This window comes from Crocuta crocuta, unplaced genomic scaffold (genome assembly GCF_008692635.1).
Source record: "Crocuta crocuta isolate KB4526 unplaced genomic scaffold, BGI_CrCroc_1.0 scaffold580, whole genome shotgun sequence".
Classification (NCBI taxonomy): domain Eukaryota; kingdom Metazoa; phylum Chordata; class Mammalia; order Carnivora; family Hyaenidae; genus Crocuta; species Crocuta crocuta.
In genome coordinates this window covers 4,500,394-4,517,106 of record NW_027527940.1, presented here as the reverse complement: position 1 = coordinate 4,517,106, position 16,713 = coordinate 4,500,394, and the positions used below count along the sequence as shown (strand labels likewise).

The window sequence follows — 16,713 nt, the reverse complement described above, 5'->3', positions numbered from 1 at the left end:
TATACTATATTCTATATACCACACATTAATAGTATATTCTATCATACATGTAGTAAATGTAGAAAATTCAGTAGATAATCTAGGTGATAGATATACAAATACCACTCCTGCAGTATTTCTAAAGGTCTGAAAATTTCCAAAGTAAGTTTTTTAAAATGTGAGAACATATTTCTGAGAAGCATTTAATACAGGGTACTACACCCTATATTACTGAGCATCTATTCTGCAAAACACAACTGCAAACATCCTCAATGATTTGTAGAGGAATTAAGGGCATATTATTAAACATTATTTATGGGGCTCCCGGGTGGCTCATTTGATTAAGTGTCCAACTTCAGCTCAGGTCATGATCTCACAGTCCAGAGTTCAAGCCCCACATTGGGCTCTGTGCTGACAGCTCAGAGCCTCGAGCCTGCTTTGGATTCTGTGTCTCCCTCTCTCTCTGCCCTTCCCTTTTTCATGCTGTCTATCAAAAATAAACAAACATTAAAAAATGGATAAATAAATATTATTTAAAAATAAGGAAATAGGGGCACCTCAGTGGATCAGTCGGTTAAGTGTCTGACTCTTGATTTCAGCTCAGGTCATGATCTCACGGTTCCTGGAACTGAGCCCCACATCAGGCTCTGCACTGACAGCAAGGAGCCTGCTTGGGATTCTCTCTCTGCCCCTCCCCCCACCTGTATTCTCTCTCTCAAATAAGCATAAAAAAAAAACAAAAAGGAAAATAAAGGCTAAGTAGGTAATAAGTAGTTTGCCCTAAAGGCTTATTACCTCACTTATAGAGAAAAAAAGTCTGGGGAAAAAAGGAAAATACCCAGAGGTGTCAAATAAGGGTGTCAGCTCTAAGTGACAATATACTATTTTCTTGATTTTTCAGATTTATACCATAAAAAATGAAATTTGTGCTCAAAAAATACCAGTTAAAACAAATTTTTAATAAAACAATTTTACAGTAAGGCACAAAAGAAATCGTCCTAGAATTTAAATAAACAGCCATTTCATGTTATTACTGGTATTTAGATTTCCAGGTTTCATGATTGCAAAAGGCAGGGACAGGTGCAAATGGCCAGGTGGTAATTGGCTCTTGGTTTATTTTCCTTTGATTCGTTTACAATGGAATATTTGCATGTTTCCTCCAAGGGCGCTGTACCTTCTTGCTGGCTAAGACATCCAGGTCAGAGCAGATTCGGGCTCGCGTGAAGGAAGGCTGGATGATGTCATCCACGAATCCTGGGGAAGCACAGAAAAGGAAGCAGATCATCTGCATCCCCAGATAAGGCCACCCCCCCATATGTGCTCAGCCTGGGCAACATATCTGGGGTGTGAGCAGGACCCAACTTGATAGGAGAGGGCACAGGTCCTGTGAACCCTCCCCTGCACCCCAGGAGCATCCCCGTTCCTCTGGCAGGGCCCCAGCTTCTGGCCTAGGAATACTTAACAAGAAAGTGAAATCCGACCCCCCTCCCTGCCGAGATGAAGTCGATAGGAAATAAAATTAAGAAAATACAATTTTATTTTCAAAAATCAGTACACCTCCTCCTACCCCTGTAACACAAGTCCCTCTGCAATGTGATTTCATCACTCCTATCAAGAACTGGATTCAATTTCACTTGTCTATGTGATTTGCTTTGGCCAACACAATGTGGCACAAGTGACACTGTGATTTCCAAATCTAGGTCTCAAGGTGCTCAGGACATCAGCAAGCATGGAGTAGCCAGCTTACGAGTGAGAAACCATGGGGCGCCTGGGTGGCTCAGTCAGTTAAGCATCTGACTTCGGCTCAGGTCATGAACTCACAGTTTGTGAGTTTGAGTCCCACTTCGGGTGAGCACGAGCCCCACTTCGAGTGAGCCCCACTTCTCTCTCTCTGTGCCCCTTCTGGGATTCTCTGTTTCTCTCAAAAAAAATAAAAATAAACCATGTGCAGAAAATGTCAACTGCCAATACCAACCATGTAAATGAAGCCATCTTGGACTATTCGGCCCTGAGTTACCAAATGACTATCTGTGCATGACTGATTCCAGGCAAGACCAGCAGAAGAACCAGCTAACTGAGACCAGACCAAACTGCTGAGCACCAAAAAAAAAAAAAAAAAAAGTGGTTGTTCCAGCCACTCTGTTTAGGAGTGGACTTTTAGACAACACTAGGTAACTGGAACACCACTAGCCATTTCGGCAATACTGTTTTAGTCCTTGGTGACCAAAGCAGCGTATACCGTGTCCGGAGGTGACGACAGCCCGGGGACAACCCCAACCCTCACTAGTCTCCAGATTCAACTGTGAGGGCAAAGGGCAGTGATGGGAGACTTTCTGGAGCAAAAGGATGAGCACATGACCCAACAAGTGCCCAGCACCGCCCTCCCCACCACGGTCCCTACCTCTCACTGCGGCAGGAAAGGGGTTGGCAAACTTGTCGCTATACTCTGCCTGGGCAGCTTCCACATTCTCGTGCCCTTTGAAGATGATCTCCACGGCACCCTGTCATGGGAGAAGTTAATGAACTTAGCTGGCAGTCCCAACCCGGGCAACCTCCCTCAACTCAGGATCACGGTGTGTGGCTGTGAACTTCAAGGTCAAAGCACGCTGGAGAGAAGAGCCGGCTCCGAGTGCCGGGGCACGGAGGTGAGCGCTGCTGGCGTCAACCAGCACGATCCCTGGGGCTGTGATCCCACGTTCAGTGTGGCCCGACGACAGGCAGCCCATGCAAAGCCAGCTGCTTGTCTCCTCAAATTCCATCCTATTGCATCCAACTGCATCTATCGTTCTTTGAAGCCAAGATGTTTTGCCCATTTTCCACAGTTAGGTCCATGGTCCCTGCATCAGGGGAAGTAGAACACTGTTTTCCTTCTTCCTTATCCTGAGTACACACCTCAGTGGCCACAGGCACACAGACTGAACTGCAAAGGTAGAATACGGAGGACTAGAAGATGAGCCTTCACCTCAGAGCCCCTAAAAGTCAGCTATGGGAAGAGGCAACAGCTGTTTCAAAGCAGGAAAGGAGTGGGCAACAGACTAAGCCAACAGGTAGCACAGGACTCCCCCTCTTATCTGCAGTTTCAGTTACGGGGGACCAACCATGGTCCAGAAGCAGATGCATGAACCTCCTTCTGGTGTTACAACACCAATGTCACTCCCCTCACTTCATCTCACCACGAGGCATTTTGTCATCTCACATCACAGGAAGGGTGAGTTCCGTACAGATATTTTGAGAGAGAGAGACTGCATTCACACAACCTTTACTGCAGTGTGTTGTTGTCATCTTTCTATTTGTTATTGTTGTTAATCTCTTACTCTGCCTAGCTTGTAAATTAAACTTTACCCTAAGTATGCATCTGTATGAACAAACAGCGTATACAGGGTTTGTATTATCCTGGTTTCAGGCCTCCGCTAGGGGTCTTGGAATGCATCCCCTATAGATAAGGGGAGACTACTGTACTTGCCCCAAGTCACTAGGGTCAGAACTACAGTTCAGGGGCGCCTGGGAGGCTCACTCGGTTGGGCATCCAACTTCAGCTCAGGTCATGATCTTGTGGTCCGTGGGTTTGAGCCCCTGTGCTGGGCTCTGTGCTGACAGCTGGGAGCCTGGAACCTGCTTCAGATTATGTGTCTCCTCTCTCTCTGCCTCCCATGCTTGTGCTCTCTCTCTCTCAAAAAAAATTAAATATTTTAAGAAATTAAATTAAATTTTAAAAAAAGGAATACAGTTCAGCTTCTATGGGCTGAAAGACATGGCTCTAGGGTCGTCCCTGGGAGAGTAGATGGGGACAGGGTCACAAGGAATGTCCAATCCTCCAAAGGCTAGTACAGCTGATTCAACCCTTTCTGCTTTACGAACAATCTCAAAACCCACTCAGGGCCCCTCCCACTCTGAGCATGTGCCTGAAGTGACAGTGCAGGACAGGCTCAGGGCTCAACGTGGGAGACTCGCCAAGGTCTAGGTCCCAACCTCCTGGAATCCTGGCCCATCCAAGGGGTCCTGGCCTCTCTCCAACATTTTATGGCCATGATCTCCTGCTGGGAGAAGAAAAATACCTGGACCCAGGAAAAGGGAAAGCTAGAGGTCATCACCTTTGCTCCCATGACTGCAATCTCCGCTGTAGGCCAGGCATAGTTGGTGTCACCACAAAGGTGCTTGGAGCTCATGACATCATAGGCACCGCCATAGGCCTAGAATGGACCAAAATGCTGAATGTTAGAGCCTGAATCAAACAGTTCATATCCCTGGAAGAACCTAGGAAGCCAAGTGAAATGAGGACCAAAGGAAGAGCCTTCCTGAGCTACTGAAGGTCCAGTGTCTCTGAGGGTGGGAAGCCAGAGCAGACAACACATGGGCACAGATCAGAGGCCTTTCACAGCTAATGGCCACTGTCTTCCATGGCTTTTTCCCGCTGATGCTCTCATTTCCCAGATGTGACCACTAACATATCTGCAGGGTGTGTCCACAGGGCTATCAATGCTGCCTGAGCTCAAAAGACCTTTTTAAGAGTCAGCAAGGTGTACTCCTCTTCCCAGCCCCACCAAAACTCTTGGCTAGACCTCCAACCATGGCCACGCTGCTAGGAGTGAGGGGCTCACAGCCTCTGATACCAGCTCTCCTCACCTTCCTGGTGATGACTGTGACTTTGGGCACGGTTGCTTCAGCAAATGCGTAGAGAAGCTTGGCGCCATGCCGGATGATGCCCCCATATTCCTGTGCTGTGCCTATGTCATGAGGAAGAGTTACAAGATACAAAAGTCCTCACAAGGCATGCCTGTCACCCTCAACCATGAGGTCTTCTCCTGCTTCACAAAGGGCCAGGAGAGAGCCACTCAACCCCCACGGCCCCATATTCCAGACACCTAGAATACAGAGAAGTCACATATCCTTAGAGAATTTACAAGAAAACCTCCAAATTAAGTGGGTGCCTCACTGGGCAAAACCACTTCTCTTCACCCGCACTTCTACCAATGACTTACCAGGCAGGAAGCCAGGGACATCAACAAAAGTGATGAGTGGAATATTGAACGCATCACAGAATCGGACAAAACGAGCCCCCTTCACAGATGAATTAATATCCAAACATCCTAGAAAGAGAGAGATGATCCATGCTGAGCTTCTGGGAAGTTCCCAGTTCTAGCTGCAATGGGAGTGTGGCCTCAGCAAGCATTCAGAGCTGATTTCTGTGGAGGCAGTGAAGTCTCCTCACCAGGGAATGTAAAGGGAAACCCTACACTCCAGCAAAGACACCGGGCAGTGGCCAAAGAGGGTCCAAGAGTAGACCCTCAGGCTCTCTTGCTGGGAGCACAGCCTATTGCAGGCAGCTAGACTCTGCCTCATAAACTGAGGCTTATGTAACCACCTGGGCAAGCCTGACTTGCCTCCATGGAACCAGTAGTGGGAGGTAGCATTCAAGGGCTGCTCTTAGGACTCCCAATAGCCTGGAATCAGGTTCACCAGTTACAGCCATGTGCCCTTGGGAAATGACTTTACCTCACTGAGCCTGAGGTTCGTCATCTGCGAAGTTGGGATGTTACTACCTCCTACCATAGTTGTAAGGATTAAAGGAAACAGTATCTGTAATGTGCATAGAGTAAGAGCTCAGTTACTAGCATATCTCCTCTCCTAGAATAGTTCCCAACATACAAATGAGGCCAACATCTCCCTGAGACCAGAACAAGATAAGGGCATCATAAGAAATGAATGCAGACCAAAATCCCTCATGAAAAATAGATGCAAAAATCCCTAAATATTACCAAATCAAATCCATCAATATATAAAAACAGTGATGCATTCTGACAAAGTGGGGTTTATCCCAAGAAGTCAAGGCTGATCTAACATGTAAAAACCAACAACATTACTAGAGGAGAAAAACCATACAGTCTTTTCTTTCTCAACAAAAAACATTTGACAAAAAATTCAATATTCAATCATAATTCAAAACAAGCAGTAAACTAGGAATACAAGGGAACTTTCATAATCTGAAAGAGTATCTACAAAAAAGCTTATACACTCATTGATAAGAATGAATAAATTCCCAAGTGATCTATACTAGTGCTGGCCAAAAGAATTTTCTATGATGATGGAAATGTTCTCTGGCTGTATTATTTGGCATGGCAGCCATGAGAGCTATTAAGCACTTGAAAAACAGCTACAACAAAGGAGAAACTAAGTTTCTAATTTCATTCAATTTTAATTATATATACTATTTAATTATCTTAGGTTTAAAGTTTACTATGCCAGCATACAGAGAAGACCTATATTTGCAAGCAATTACTACCAAAATCGTAGGCCTTTTCTTATAGAAACTGATAAGCAGATTCTAAAAGTCATATGGTAATACAAAGGAGAAAGAACAGTTTAAACTTTTTTTTTTTAATTCGAACACTAGTTGACTTCAAGACTTACTTACAAAGCAGGGTTTCTGCACCTGAGCGCCATCTGTATTTTGGGCTGGGTAATTCTGGGTTGTGGGGGGCTGTCTTGTGTGGAAAGAATGTTTAGCATCATCTCTGGCCTCCACCCACTAGATGCCAGTAGCACTCACTCCCCCCAGCCCACACCTGCGACAACCAAAATGGTTTCCAACACTGTCAAGTGTCCCCAGGATCCTGAAACTGCCCCAAGTTGACAAGTATAAAGCTACAGTAATCAAGACAGTGTGACACAGGCATAAAGGCAGACAAAATGACAACGGTTAGATTAAGAAGAAATAGACCCACGCAACTTATTTTAGACCAGGTACCAAACCAATTCACGGTGGAAAGGAAGTCTTTTTAACAAATGGTGATGGAACACTTAATTATCTATATGGGGGGGAAAAACCATGTAAGTAAACTATTTCACTCTATAAACTATATACAAAAACTAACTCAAAATAGATCAGAGGCCTTAACATAAAACCCAGAACTACAAAGCTAGACAATAATATTGGACTATCTTTACAACCTTGTTATGGCAAAGATTCTTTGGAAAGGACACGAAAAGCTCTAAGGATAAATAAAAAACATTGATAAATGAGATTTCATCACATGTTTAAAAAATGTGAGTCAAAAGACACAATTTATTGAATAAATCACAAATCAGGAAAAACATATTTTCAATATGCATATCTGACAAGACTCACATCCAAAATATATAAAGAATGCTAGAAATAAAAAAGAAATAACTCAAGAAAGAAAAAATGGGCAAAACTTCTCCCTTGCTAAATGCATGTTTTGAGAGGACAGGAATGTTCTGTATCTTGTTTTGGACGGTGATAACAAGGTTGTGTATAACTGTCAAATTGTCAAAACCTATCAAAATGAGCATTTGAAATCTGTCCATTATATTGTGTGTAAATTACAATACAATAAAAATGTTTTAAACCTCCCCTCCTTCCTCTCTCCTCAAAATCTATGTTAATAACCTGGAAGTAAAAATCTGAGTAAGAAATCCCAAAATAAAAATAATTCTAAATTAAGAAACTGCAGAAAGTACTCACAAGCTACACTTCAAATCAAACTGAAAAGCAAGCTGGGCACCGACAACCAGAACAGGATGGAATCGCTGGGGAATGAACACAGGAATGGAAACGCTGCAGCCTGAGCCACCATGGGACGGGCTCCAGGCCCAGAGGCCCAGTCTCAGCATCTGAGGCCTCATCCCAGGACTAGACCAAGCTCCTGGCACCCAGAGACAGCCCAGTGAGTGCTGGCTAATTCCTGCAAGAAAAGATGAGACCTAGAAGAGAAGCCCCCTATGTGACCCTCTGAAGCTGCCTTTTAGTAACAGGGAATGAATAAGTCTATAAAATGCAAGAAGCCTTCTTTAAAAGAGCAGTAATCTACTGAACTTCCACATCTTGCTGCTCCATAAACTCCACGAAGAAAAGGGAAGTCAAGGAACCACCACGGAATCAAGTGTTCAGACTCTAGCCAGGTTGGGCTGGTGGGACAGACATCCTTGATATTTATAGATACACTTTCCAGGACAAGCCAAGCAGTTAATGTGGGCTTGTGAAAGTCAACCTGTGCTGCAGGCAATCAGGACCCATGGTAGTCATGGACTAAGAAAGATCTTGAAGAAGACACAAGAAATCAATTGAAGTCCATGCCAGTGACTGACACAGCTCACAGCTCAAAGGAGAAAATTAAGGGATGTGTCAACAGTTAAGAACTTACTGGAGGAATAAAACGCATTTTCAGTATGTGTGAATTCCTGACTTTAAACACTTTTTCTCAACAAAAAAACGGTGGAGTAGTCAAGCTCGAAGCTCCCACCCTCCAACAGAAACACTAACAAAAGAAGCAGAAACCCTAGAACAAGTGCAAGTTTACCAATAGAACAAGTGAAGGTTTACCAACCACCAAGAGAAAGTCAAATCAAGAAACAGACAACTTAAAAAATAGTAGGACAGCTTTGCGGCATTCTTAATTACACCTGCCCCACTCTCCCCTTAGTTCTAGAGGGAACAAAGATCTCAGTCACAAATTATCACACAGGTCTCTTCTAATCTGTCTGAAAGACTGACTTTCATCTCTAACTTACCTAATGTGGAACTCACCAGGCCAGAAAAGTGGCGGGACACTGCTCAAAAACAAAGAACAACCTGCAAATGCTTGAGACTGCCTAAGGCCTTGGAGGAAAGAAGCAGGGAGAGAGCTTCTTTGGAAAATTAGGGCATTTAAGAATACCTGTGTATATAAAGGGCATTTAAGAAAGACACAGATATGCATGATATCTGTGGACCAGATGCATGGTCAGAAAAGACGGGGCGGAGGGGTGGCGGGGAACCTGAGGAAAGGAATTAGAAAATACCTTGAGAGGAATGAAAATGGGAACACTTACAAAACAAATAACCTAAGAAGAACCTTAAGCTTTAACAGTGGGCTGATCCCTAGGTTCAGTTGAAGTCTGGCTAAGTGTTGAAGAGGAGCCTAGCACAGAACCAATTCTCAAAGTCTAGAAGAGGTACTTTCTCGTTTGCCTGTTTTAGTAGCCGGTATTATTCAAGGATATCTCTGTCAAACACTAGCTGGACGGACACAAGCTAAGGCAAAGAAACTTCAATGGCCACATACAGGAAGGAATATAGTCTGCAAAAATAATTGGAAAAAATCACTAGACAAAAGGCTATTACAGCATTCAATGATCAACAACAACAAAACCTAGAAAAGGGGGTTGCCTGGGTGGTTCAGTCGGCTAAGCATCTGACTTCGGCTCAGGTCATGATTTCATGGTTGGTGGGTTCAAGGCCCGCGTCGGGCTCTACGCTGACAGCTAGCTCAGAGCCTGGAGGCTGCTTTGGATTCTGTATCTCCCTCTTTCTCTGACCCTCCCTTGCTCACGCTGCCTCTCTCTCTTTCTCTCTTTCTCAGAAATAAAGAAACACTAACAAAAAAATGTTTAAATAAATTTTAAAAAACTAAAAAAGGGAGCGAATATGATTTCCAGAGTTACATTATAATATTCAAATGTTCAGTTTTCAACAAAAAAATAACAAGGCTCACAGAGAAATCAGGAAAAAGCCACTCAAATGAACAAAATTAATTGATATAATCTGTCCCTAAGGAAGCCCAGACACTGAACTTATTAGACAAAGACTTTAAAATAACAGCCTTAGGGGTGACTGGGTGGCTCAGATGGTTAAGCGCCGTTTGGCTCAGGCCAGATCTTGTGGTCTGTGGGTTCCAGCCATGCATCAGGCTCTGTGCTGACAGCTCTGGGCCTAGAGCCTGCTGTGGAGACACAGAATCCAAATCCTCTCTCTCTGCCTCCCTCCTCAAAAATAAACATTAAAAAATTTTATAGGGGTGCCTGGGTGACTTAGTCGGTTAAGCGTCTGACTCTTGATCTCAGCTCAGGTCATGATCTCACGGTTTGTGAAATTGAGCCCCTCATCGAGCTCTGTGCTGACAGCTCAGAGCCTGGAGCCTGCTTTGGATTCTGTATCTCCGTCTCGGCCTCTACCCGACTCATGCTCTGTCTCTCTCTCAAAAAGAAAACCTTAAAAAAATTTTTTTTAATTTATAAATAAACAAATTTTTTAAAAACTCAAAGATTTGAAGTGAATTTCTATGTATAGCCTAGTATACAGAAGTACCATCAGAGTCATAGTGGACATGAGGTGGTAATAACTTCAGCCATAAGGCCACTGTCCATTTTTTCAGAATAGCCAAGTCATGCTAGAGCTTCCCTTGACTATATTCTTGACAGTGTAGTGTGCATTAAATCAAATAACTTAACAGTTTTATCTAAAAGCATCAATAATGTCAGTTATAAACTAAGAAGTCACATCTCAAAGCTATTGTCATCCTCTGTCTTCAGAAATATTCTAATCACTTATAGACTGTCCCATCTTAAACCAAAAGACAGATAAAACCAGTGAAAGGAACCAGGGATTGATTCCAACAGCAAACCATTTAACCTCAGTTTTCCCTCTAGCCTAGTTACCCACTGTCTCGTTGTTTAGAGTCAAGTATCTGATAACAGTGTTCTCTAAAGTAAAATGTTAACAATCAGAGAAACTAGGTGTGGAGTGCATGGGAACTCTGTGCCATCCTGCAATTTTGCTGTAAATCTAAAACCACTCTAAAATAGTTTATTTAAAAATTTTTTTAAATAACGATCTTAACAGTCTTAAAAATGGTCAAAGAGGTCAAGAAAAACAAGAACAAAGAATTTTAATAATCAAGAAAACAATGTATGAACAAAATGAGAATACCAATAAAGAAAAATAAATTATAAAAAGGAACCAAACAAATTCTGGGGCTGAAAACTACAATAACTGAAATAAAAAACTCACTACAGAGGTTCAAGAGTAGATCTGAGAAAATATAAGAAATGATCAGGAAACTTGAAGATAATTTAAATTATCCAGACTTAACAAAAAGAAAAGAAAAAATGAAGTGAATAGAAACCATGAAAGGAGCCATGAAAAACCATCACTTGAACCAATATATGCAGCAAGGCAATACCAGAAGGAGGAAAAAGAAAAAAAAAAGGACAGAGTTTATTTGAATACATCCAAAAGCTTCCAAAATCTGATTTAAGACATGAAGCAACAAATCCAAGAAACTAAGTAGGATAAATACAAACAGACCTCCCACTGAAACACATTATCATCAAATTACTAAAAGATAAAGACAGCATCTGGGGGCACCTGGGTGACTCAGTCAGTTAAGTGTCCAACTCTTTCAGCTCAGGTCATGATCTCATGGTTCAGGGTTCAAGCACCACATGTGCCTCCATGCTATCAGTGTGGAGCCTGTCTGAGAGTCTCTTTCTCTGCCCCTCTTGTACTCATATTCTCTCATATTTCTCTCTCTCTCTGTCTCTCTCTCAAAATAAATAAAATAAACTTTAAAAAAAGAGGTAAAGACAAATCTTGATAGCACAAGAGAGAAGTGATTCACCATATACAAGAGATCCTCAATAAAATTATCAATTGAGTTCTGAGTACAAAAACCATGGAGGCAGAAGACAATGGGATGATGTAAAGCACTAAAAGAATAAAACTATCAACTAAGGACTCTATGTTCTGCAAACTGTCCTTGAAAAATGAGGGACAAATTAAGACACTCCCAGATAAACAAAAGCTGAAGAGTTCATTGCCATTAGGCTTGCCTTACAAGAAATAGTAAAGAGAATCCTACAGATTTAAATGAAAACAAAACAAACAAAAAATACTAGGCAGTACCACACAAATGCATGAAGAAATAAAGATTTCTAGTAAAGGTAACTATACAGGGAAATGTCTTATGTGATATGAAAAACAAATGCAGCCCAGAAAGTTTCACTGGTGAAGTTTACAAATACAGCAATTCTTTACAATCTCTCCCAGAAAAATCAGAGGAATACTTCCTGACTCATTCTATGAGGCCAGCATTATGCTATTACCAAAACCAGGTAAGCACATTACTAGAAAACTATAGACCAATGACTCTCATGAACACAGACGCAAGAATCCTCAACAAAATATTAGCAAATCAAATCCAGCAGCATTACTGTATCAACAGGTTAAAGAAGAAAAGTCTCATGAACATATCAGTAGATACAGAAAAGAAACTCACAAAATCCAACACTCAGTCATGATTAAAATCCCTCTGCAAACTAGGAATACAGGGCTGCTTTCTCAACTTGATACAGAACATCTAACAAAAAATCTACAGCTAACATCATACATAATGGTGAAAAACTAGCAGCTTTCCCATGAAGATCAGATACAAGACAAAAATGTCCTCTTTCACCACCACTTTTCATAACTGTACTGGAAGTCATAACTAATCCAATAAAATAAGAAAATATACAAAAGGTACAGAGACTGGGAAGGAAGAAATCAAACTGTCTGTTCACAGATCACATAATAATCTATGTAGAAAGTCCTAAGGAATTGACAAAAACATTGCTGAAATAAGCAATTATAGCAAGGTTGCAGAATACAAAGTTAATATACAAAAGTTAATCACTTTCCTTTATACCAGCAGTGAATTTGAAACAAAGAACAAAATACCATTTACATTAGCACTCACCACTCAAAAAGGAAATAGATAGGCATAAATCTAACAAAACATATCATAAGATCTATATGACGAATAATACAAAACTCTGATAAACAAAATGGAAGAATTAAATGGGGACATATTCCATGTTAATGGATAGGAAGACTCAATATTGTCAAGAGGGCAGATATTTCCAACTTGATTTCTTAATTTAACACGATTCCAATCAAAATCCCAACATGTTATTTTGTGGGTGTTGACAAACTGATTGTAAAGTGTATAACGAGAGGCAAAGAAAAATAAAACACGTAGAACAGCCAACACGGTATTGAAGGACAAAATAAAGTTGAAGGACTGACAACATCTAACCACAAGACTTGCTATAAATCTACAGTAATCAAGACATGTGGTGCTGCTGAAAAAAAAAAACAGATCAATGGAATAGAACAGAGAACCCAGAAATACACCCAAATATATATAATCAACTGATCTTTAACAAAAAAACAAAGGAAATACAACAGAAGAGAGATTGTCTTTTCAACAAGTAGTACTGGAACAACTGGACATCCACAAGCAAAAAGATTAATCTAGACGCAGACCTTACACTTTTCATGAAAATTAACTCAAAATGGATTCAGGGACGTAAATGTAAAACACAAAAGTGATAAACTTCTAGAAGATAACACAGGAAAAAAACAAATAACCTTGGATTTGGTGGTAACTTTTTACATACACTACCAATGGCATGCTGTATGAAAAAGAAATAATTGATAAGCTGACCTCATAATTAAAAACTTCTGATCTGCAAAAGCCACTGTCTAGAGAAAGAGAAGACAACCACAGACTGGGAGAAAATATTTGCAAAATATACATTTGATAAAGGAAATGCTATCTAACATATACAAAGAAGTCTTATAACTCAACAATAAGAAAACAAACAGGAGCCCCTGGGTGGCTCAGTTGGTTGAAGGTCCAACTTCAGCTCAGGTCATGATCTCACAGTTTGTGAGCTCAAGCCCCAGATTTANGAACCTCTACATTCTCTCTCAAAAATAAACATTAAAAAAAACTGATTTAAAAACAGACTATAAAAAGGGGGAGGGCGATAAAGATCTGAGCATACACCTCACCAAAGAAAACATACAGATGGCAAATAAGCATAGGAAAAGATGCCCCATATCGTATGTCATCAGGAAAATGCAAATTAAAAGAAGATATCAGCTCTTTTGTCTGGGCTGCTGACATGCCATTCAGACTGAGGAAGACCTGGAAACTTAAGGGCCATGTGAGCCATGGCCACGGCAATATCAGCAAGCACCAGAAGCACCCAGGAGGCCAGGGTAATGCTGGGGGCATGTATCACCACAGGGTCAACTTTGACAAATATCATTCAGGTTACTTTGGAAAAGCTGGTATGAAGCATTACCGCTTAAAAAGGAACCAGATATTCTGCCCCAATGTCAACCTTGATTCAACTGTGGACCTTGGTCAGTGAGAAGACATGGGTAAATGCTGCCAAAAACAAGACTGGAGTTGTTCCTATCACTGATGGGGTGCGACAGGGTACTACAAAGTTTTGGGAAAGGGAAAGCTCCCCAAACAGCCTGTCATCATGAGGGCCAAATTCTTCAGTAGAAGAGCTGAGGAGAAGGTTTAGGGTATGGGGAGAGCCTGTGTCCTGGTAGTTTGAAACCACATGGAGGGTGGGGCGCCTGGGTGGCTCAGTTGGTTAAGCGTCCGACTTCAGCTCAGGTCATGATCTCACGGTTTATGGGTTTGAGCCCCGCGTCGGGCTCTGTGCTGACAGCTAGCTCAGCGCTGGAGCCTGTTTCGGATTCTGTGTCTCCCTCTCTCTCTCTCTGACCCTCCCCTGTTCACACTGTCTCTATTTCTCTCTCAAAAATAAACTTAAAAAAAAAAATGAAACCACATGGAGGGAGATTCATTAAATACTAACAAGAGGGAGGGGGAGGGGGAAGGATAACACTACACACCTATTAAAATGGCCAAAACCCAGAACACTGACAACACCAAATCCTGACAAGGATGTGGAGTAACAGGAACTATAACTCACTGTTGGAAGGAATGCAAACAAAATGGTACAGTGACTCTGGAAAACAGCGTGGCAGTTTCTTAGAAATTACACAGATTCATACTGTGCAAGCCAGCGAGCATACTCCATGGTATTTACCCACATGAGCTGAAAACTTATGTCCACAGAAAAACCTGCACAAAGACACTGATAGCGGCTTTATTCATAATTGCCAAAACTTAGAAGTGACCACAACGTCCTTCAGGAGGTGAACAGGTAAATGAACTGTGTGGTATATCCAGGCAATGGAATATTACTCAGCACTAAAAAGGAATGGCCTATCAAGCCATGAGAAGACATATAGGAAGCTTAAATGCATATTACTAACTGAAAGAAGCTGATCTGGAATGGCTACATACTCCAACTCCAACTCTATGACATCGTAGAAAAAGTATGGGAGGGGTGGTACTGAAAGGATCAGTAGCTGCCAGGGGTTAATAGGTTATCAGGGTTGGGAGAAGGGAGGATGGATAAGTGGAGCACAAAGGACTTTTAAGGCAGTGAAACCATTTTTTATGATGCTGCAATCTTGGGTTACATATTATACACTTAATCATACCTAGAGAATATACAACACCAAGAGTGAACCCTAATGTAAATGACAGACTTGAGGTAATTATGCTGTGTCAATGTACACTCATCAATTGTAACAAATAACAAATGTACTACTCTGGTTCAGGATACTGATAGTGAAGTGGGCTGTGTATGTGTGATAGCAGAGTGTTTATAGGAACTCTGCAGTTTTCACTTAATTTTGCTCTGAAATGTAAAGAGCTCCAAAAAATAAANAAAAAAAAAAAAAAAAAAAAAAAAAATTAAAAAAATTTATTTAAAAAAAAGGATTATACACCATGACCAAGTCAGATAGACTCCAGTAAAGCAAAAGTGGTTCAACATATAAAAAAAATCAGTATAACATACCACATTAATAGAATGAAGAACAAAAACCACATGATCATTTCAAATGTTGCAGAAAGGTATTTGACAAAATCTATCAACCTTTCATGATAAGAAAAAAAAAGTACTCAGAAAACTAGAAATAGAAGGAAATTTTCTCACCATGTTGAACCCATTTATGAAAAACCACAGCTAAGATCATATTCAATGGTAAAAGACAAAGTTCTTCCCATAAGATCAGCAACAAAATAAGTATGCCTGCTTTCACCAATACTATTCAACAGTATGCTGGATGTTCTAGCCAGAGCAACTAGATAAGAAAAAAATAATAAAAGGTATTCAAATTGGAGATAAAGAAGTAAAAACTATTTGCAAAAAACAGGATCCACAAGAAAGCTAGTAAAGCTAATAAACTCAGGGTTTTTTCTGGCCATGGAAGACTCCTCAGAGGAAAAAGCAGAAGGCAGATGCCGCACATCGCAGCCACGGCCCCCAACGGCCACCCGAGGTCTGTGAGAGCCTCTTGCACCTACCTGAAGCCACCTTAGGTTGGTTGCCAACAATTCCAACAGTCCTTCCGTTCATTCTTGCAAAACCAACAATGATGTTCTTGGCATAATTGGGCATGATCTCAAAAAATTCTCGCTCGTCGACAACCTGCCGGGATAAATTTACACCTGAGCTCAAAATGATAAACAGCCAGATAGGATGACATTACAGAATAACAGACACACTACAGAACGACGGAGCTAGTGGGCCCCCACCCCGCCACAGGTTCTCTAAGGACGCAGGGCAGGGGGCAGGGGGCAGGGGCAGCACCCCCCTGCTGGAGGGGAAAACCCTCTTGCAACACTGCTGGGGAGGATAAACCAGCGCAGCCTTTTTTAAGTGTTCTCTATTTGAATTTGGCATTATTTCACTCTTCTACCTTATTGTGAAATCATTTCAAACTTACATAAAAATTTTCAGAATAGTAGAAAAATAAAATAAGTATGTAGCCTTCCCCCAGATTCTCCATTTAACAACTTATCACATATGCTTTGTCATTCTCTATCCCTCCCCACCTACCTCTCCTTTCTATACACACACACACACACACACACACACACACACACACACCCCTCCTCTCTCTACACACGTACATATATATGAATTCTCTCCTGAACTATTTGACAATAAGTTACAGATATGATGCCTCTTTACCTCTAGGTACCTCAGTATGCATCTCCTGAGAACAAGGACATTCTCCTCTTTTTTTTTTTT

General features: G+C 41.5%; 1 protein-coding gene and 1 pseudogene across 1 annotated transcript in view; one reads left to right on the top strand and one right to left on the bottom strand.

The window, feature by feature from the left end:
• Nucleotides 1–917: 917 nt before the first annotated feature.
• The window catches only part of PCCB (propionyl-CoA carboxylase subunit beta), an 84,118-nt gene continuing 68,322 nt past the window's right edge, over nucleotides 918–16,713 (bottom strand). The window contains exons 10-15 of the mRNA XM_077752337.1: nucleotides 15,984–16,107; nucleotides 4,959–5,066; nucleotides 4,603–4,703; nucleotides 4,071–4,169; nucleotides 2,381–2,480; nucleotides 918–1,233 (exon numbers count right to left, since the gene is read on the bottom strand). Of these exons, the coding sequence (XP_077608463.1) occupies nucleotides 1,112–1,233; nucleotides 2,381–2,480; nucleotides 4,071–4,169; nucleotides 4,603–4,703; nucleotides 4,959–5,066; nucleotides 15,984–16,107 (654 nt within the window). The 3' untranslated portion in view covers nucleotides 918–1,111. The remainder of the gene's footprint in view (nucleotides 1,234–2,380; nucleotides 2,481–4,070; nucleotides 4,170–4,602; nucleotides 4,704–4,958; nucleotides 5,067–15,983; nucleotides 16,108–16,713) is intronic.
• LOC144221798 (large ribosomal subunit protein uL15 pseudogene) lies at nucleotides 13,705–14,151 on the top strand (annotated as a pseudogene).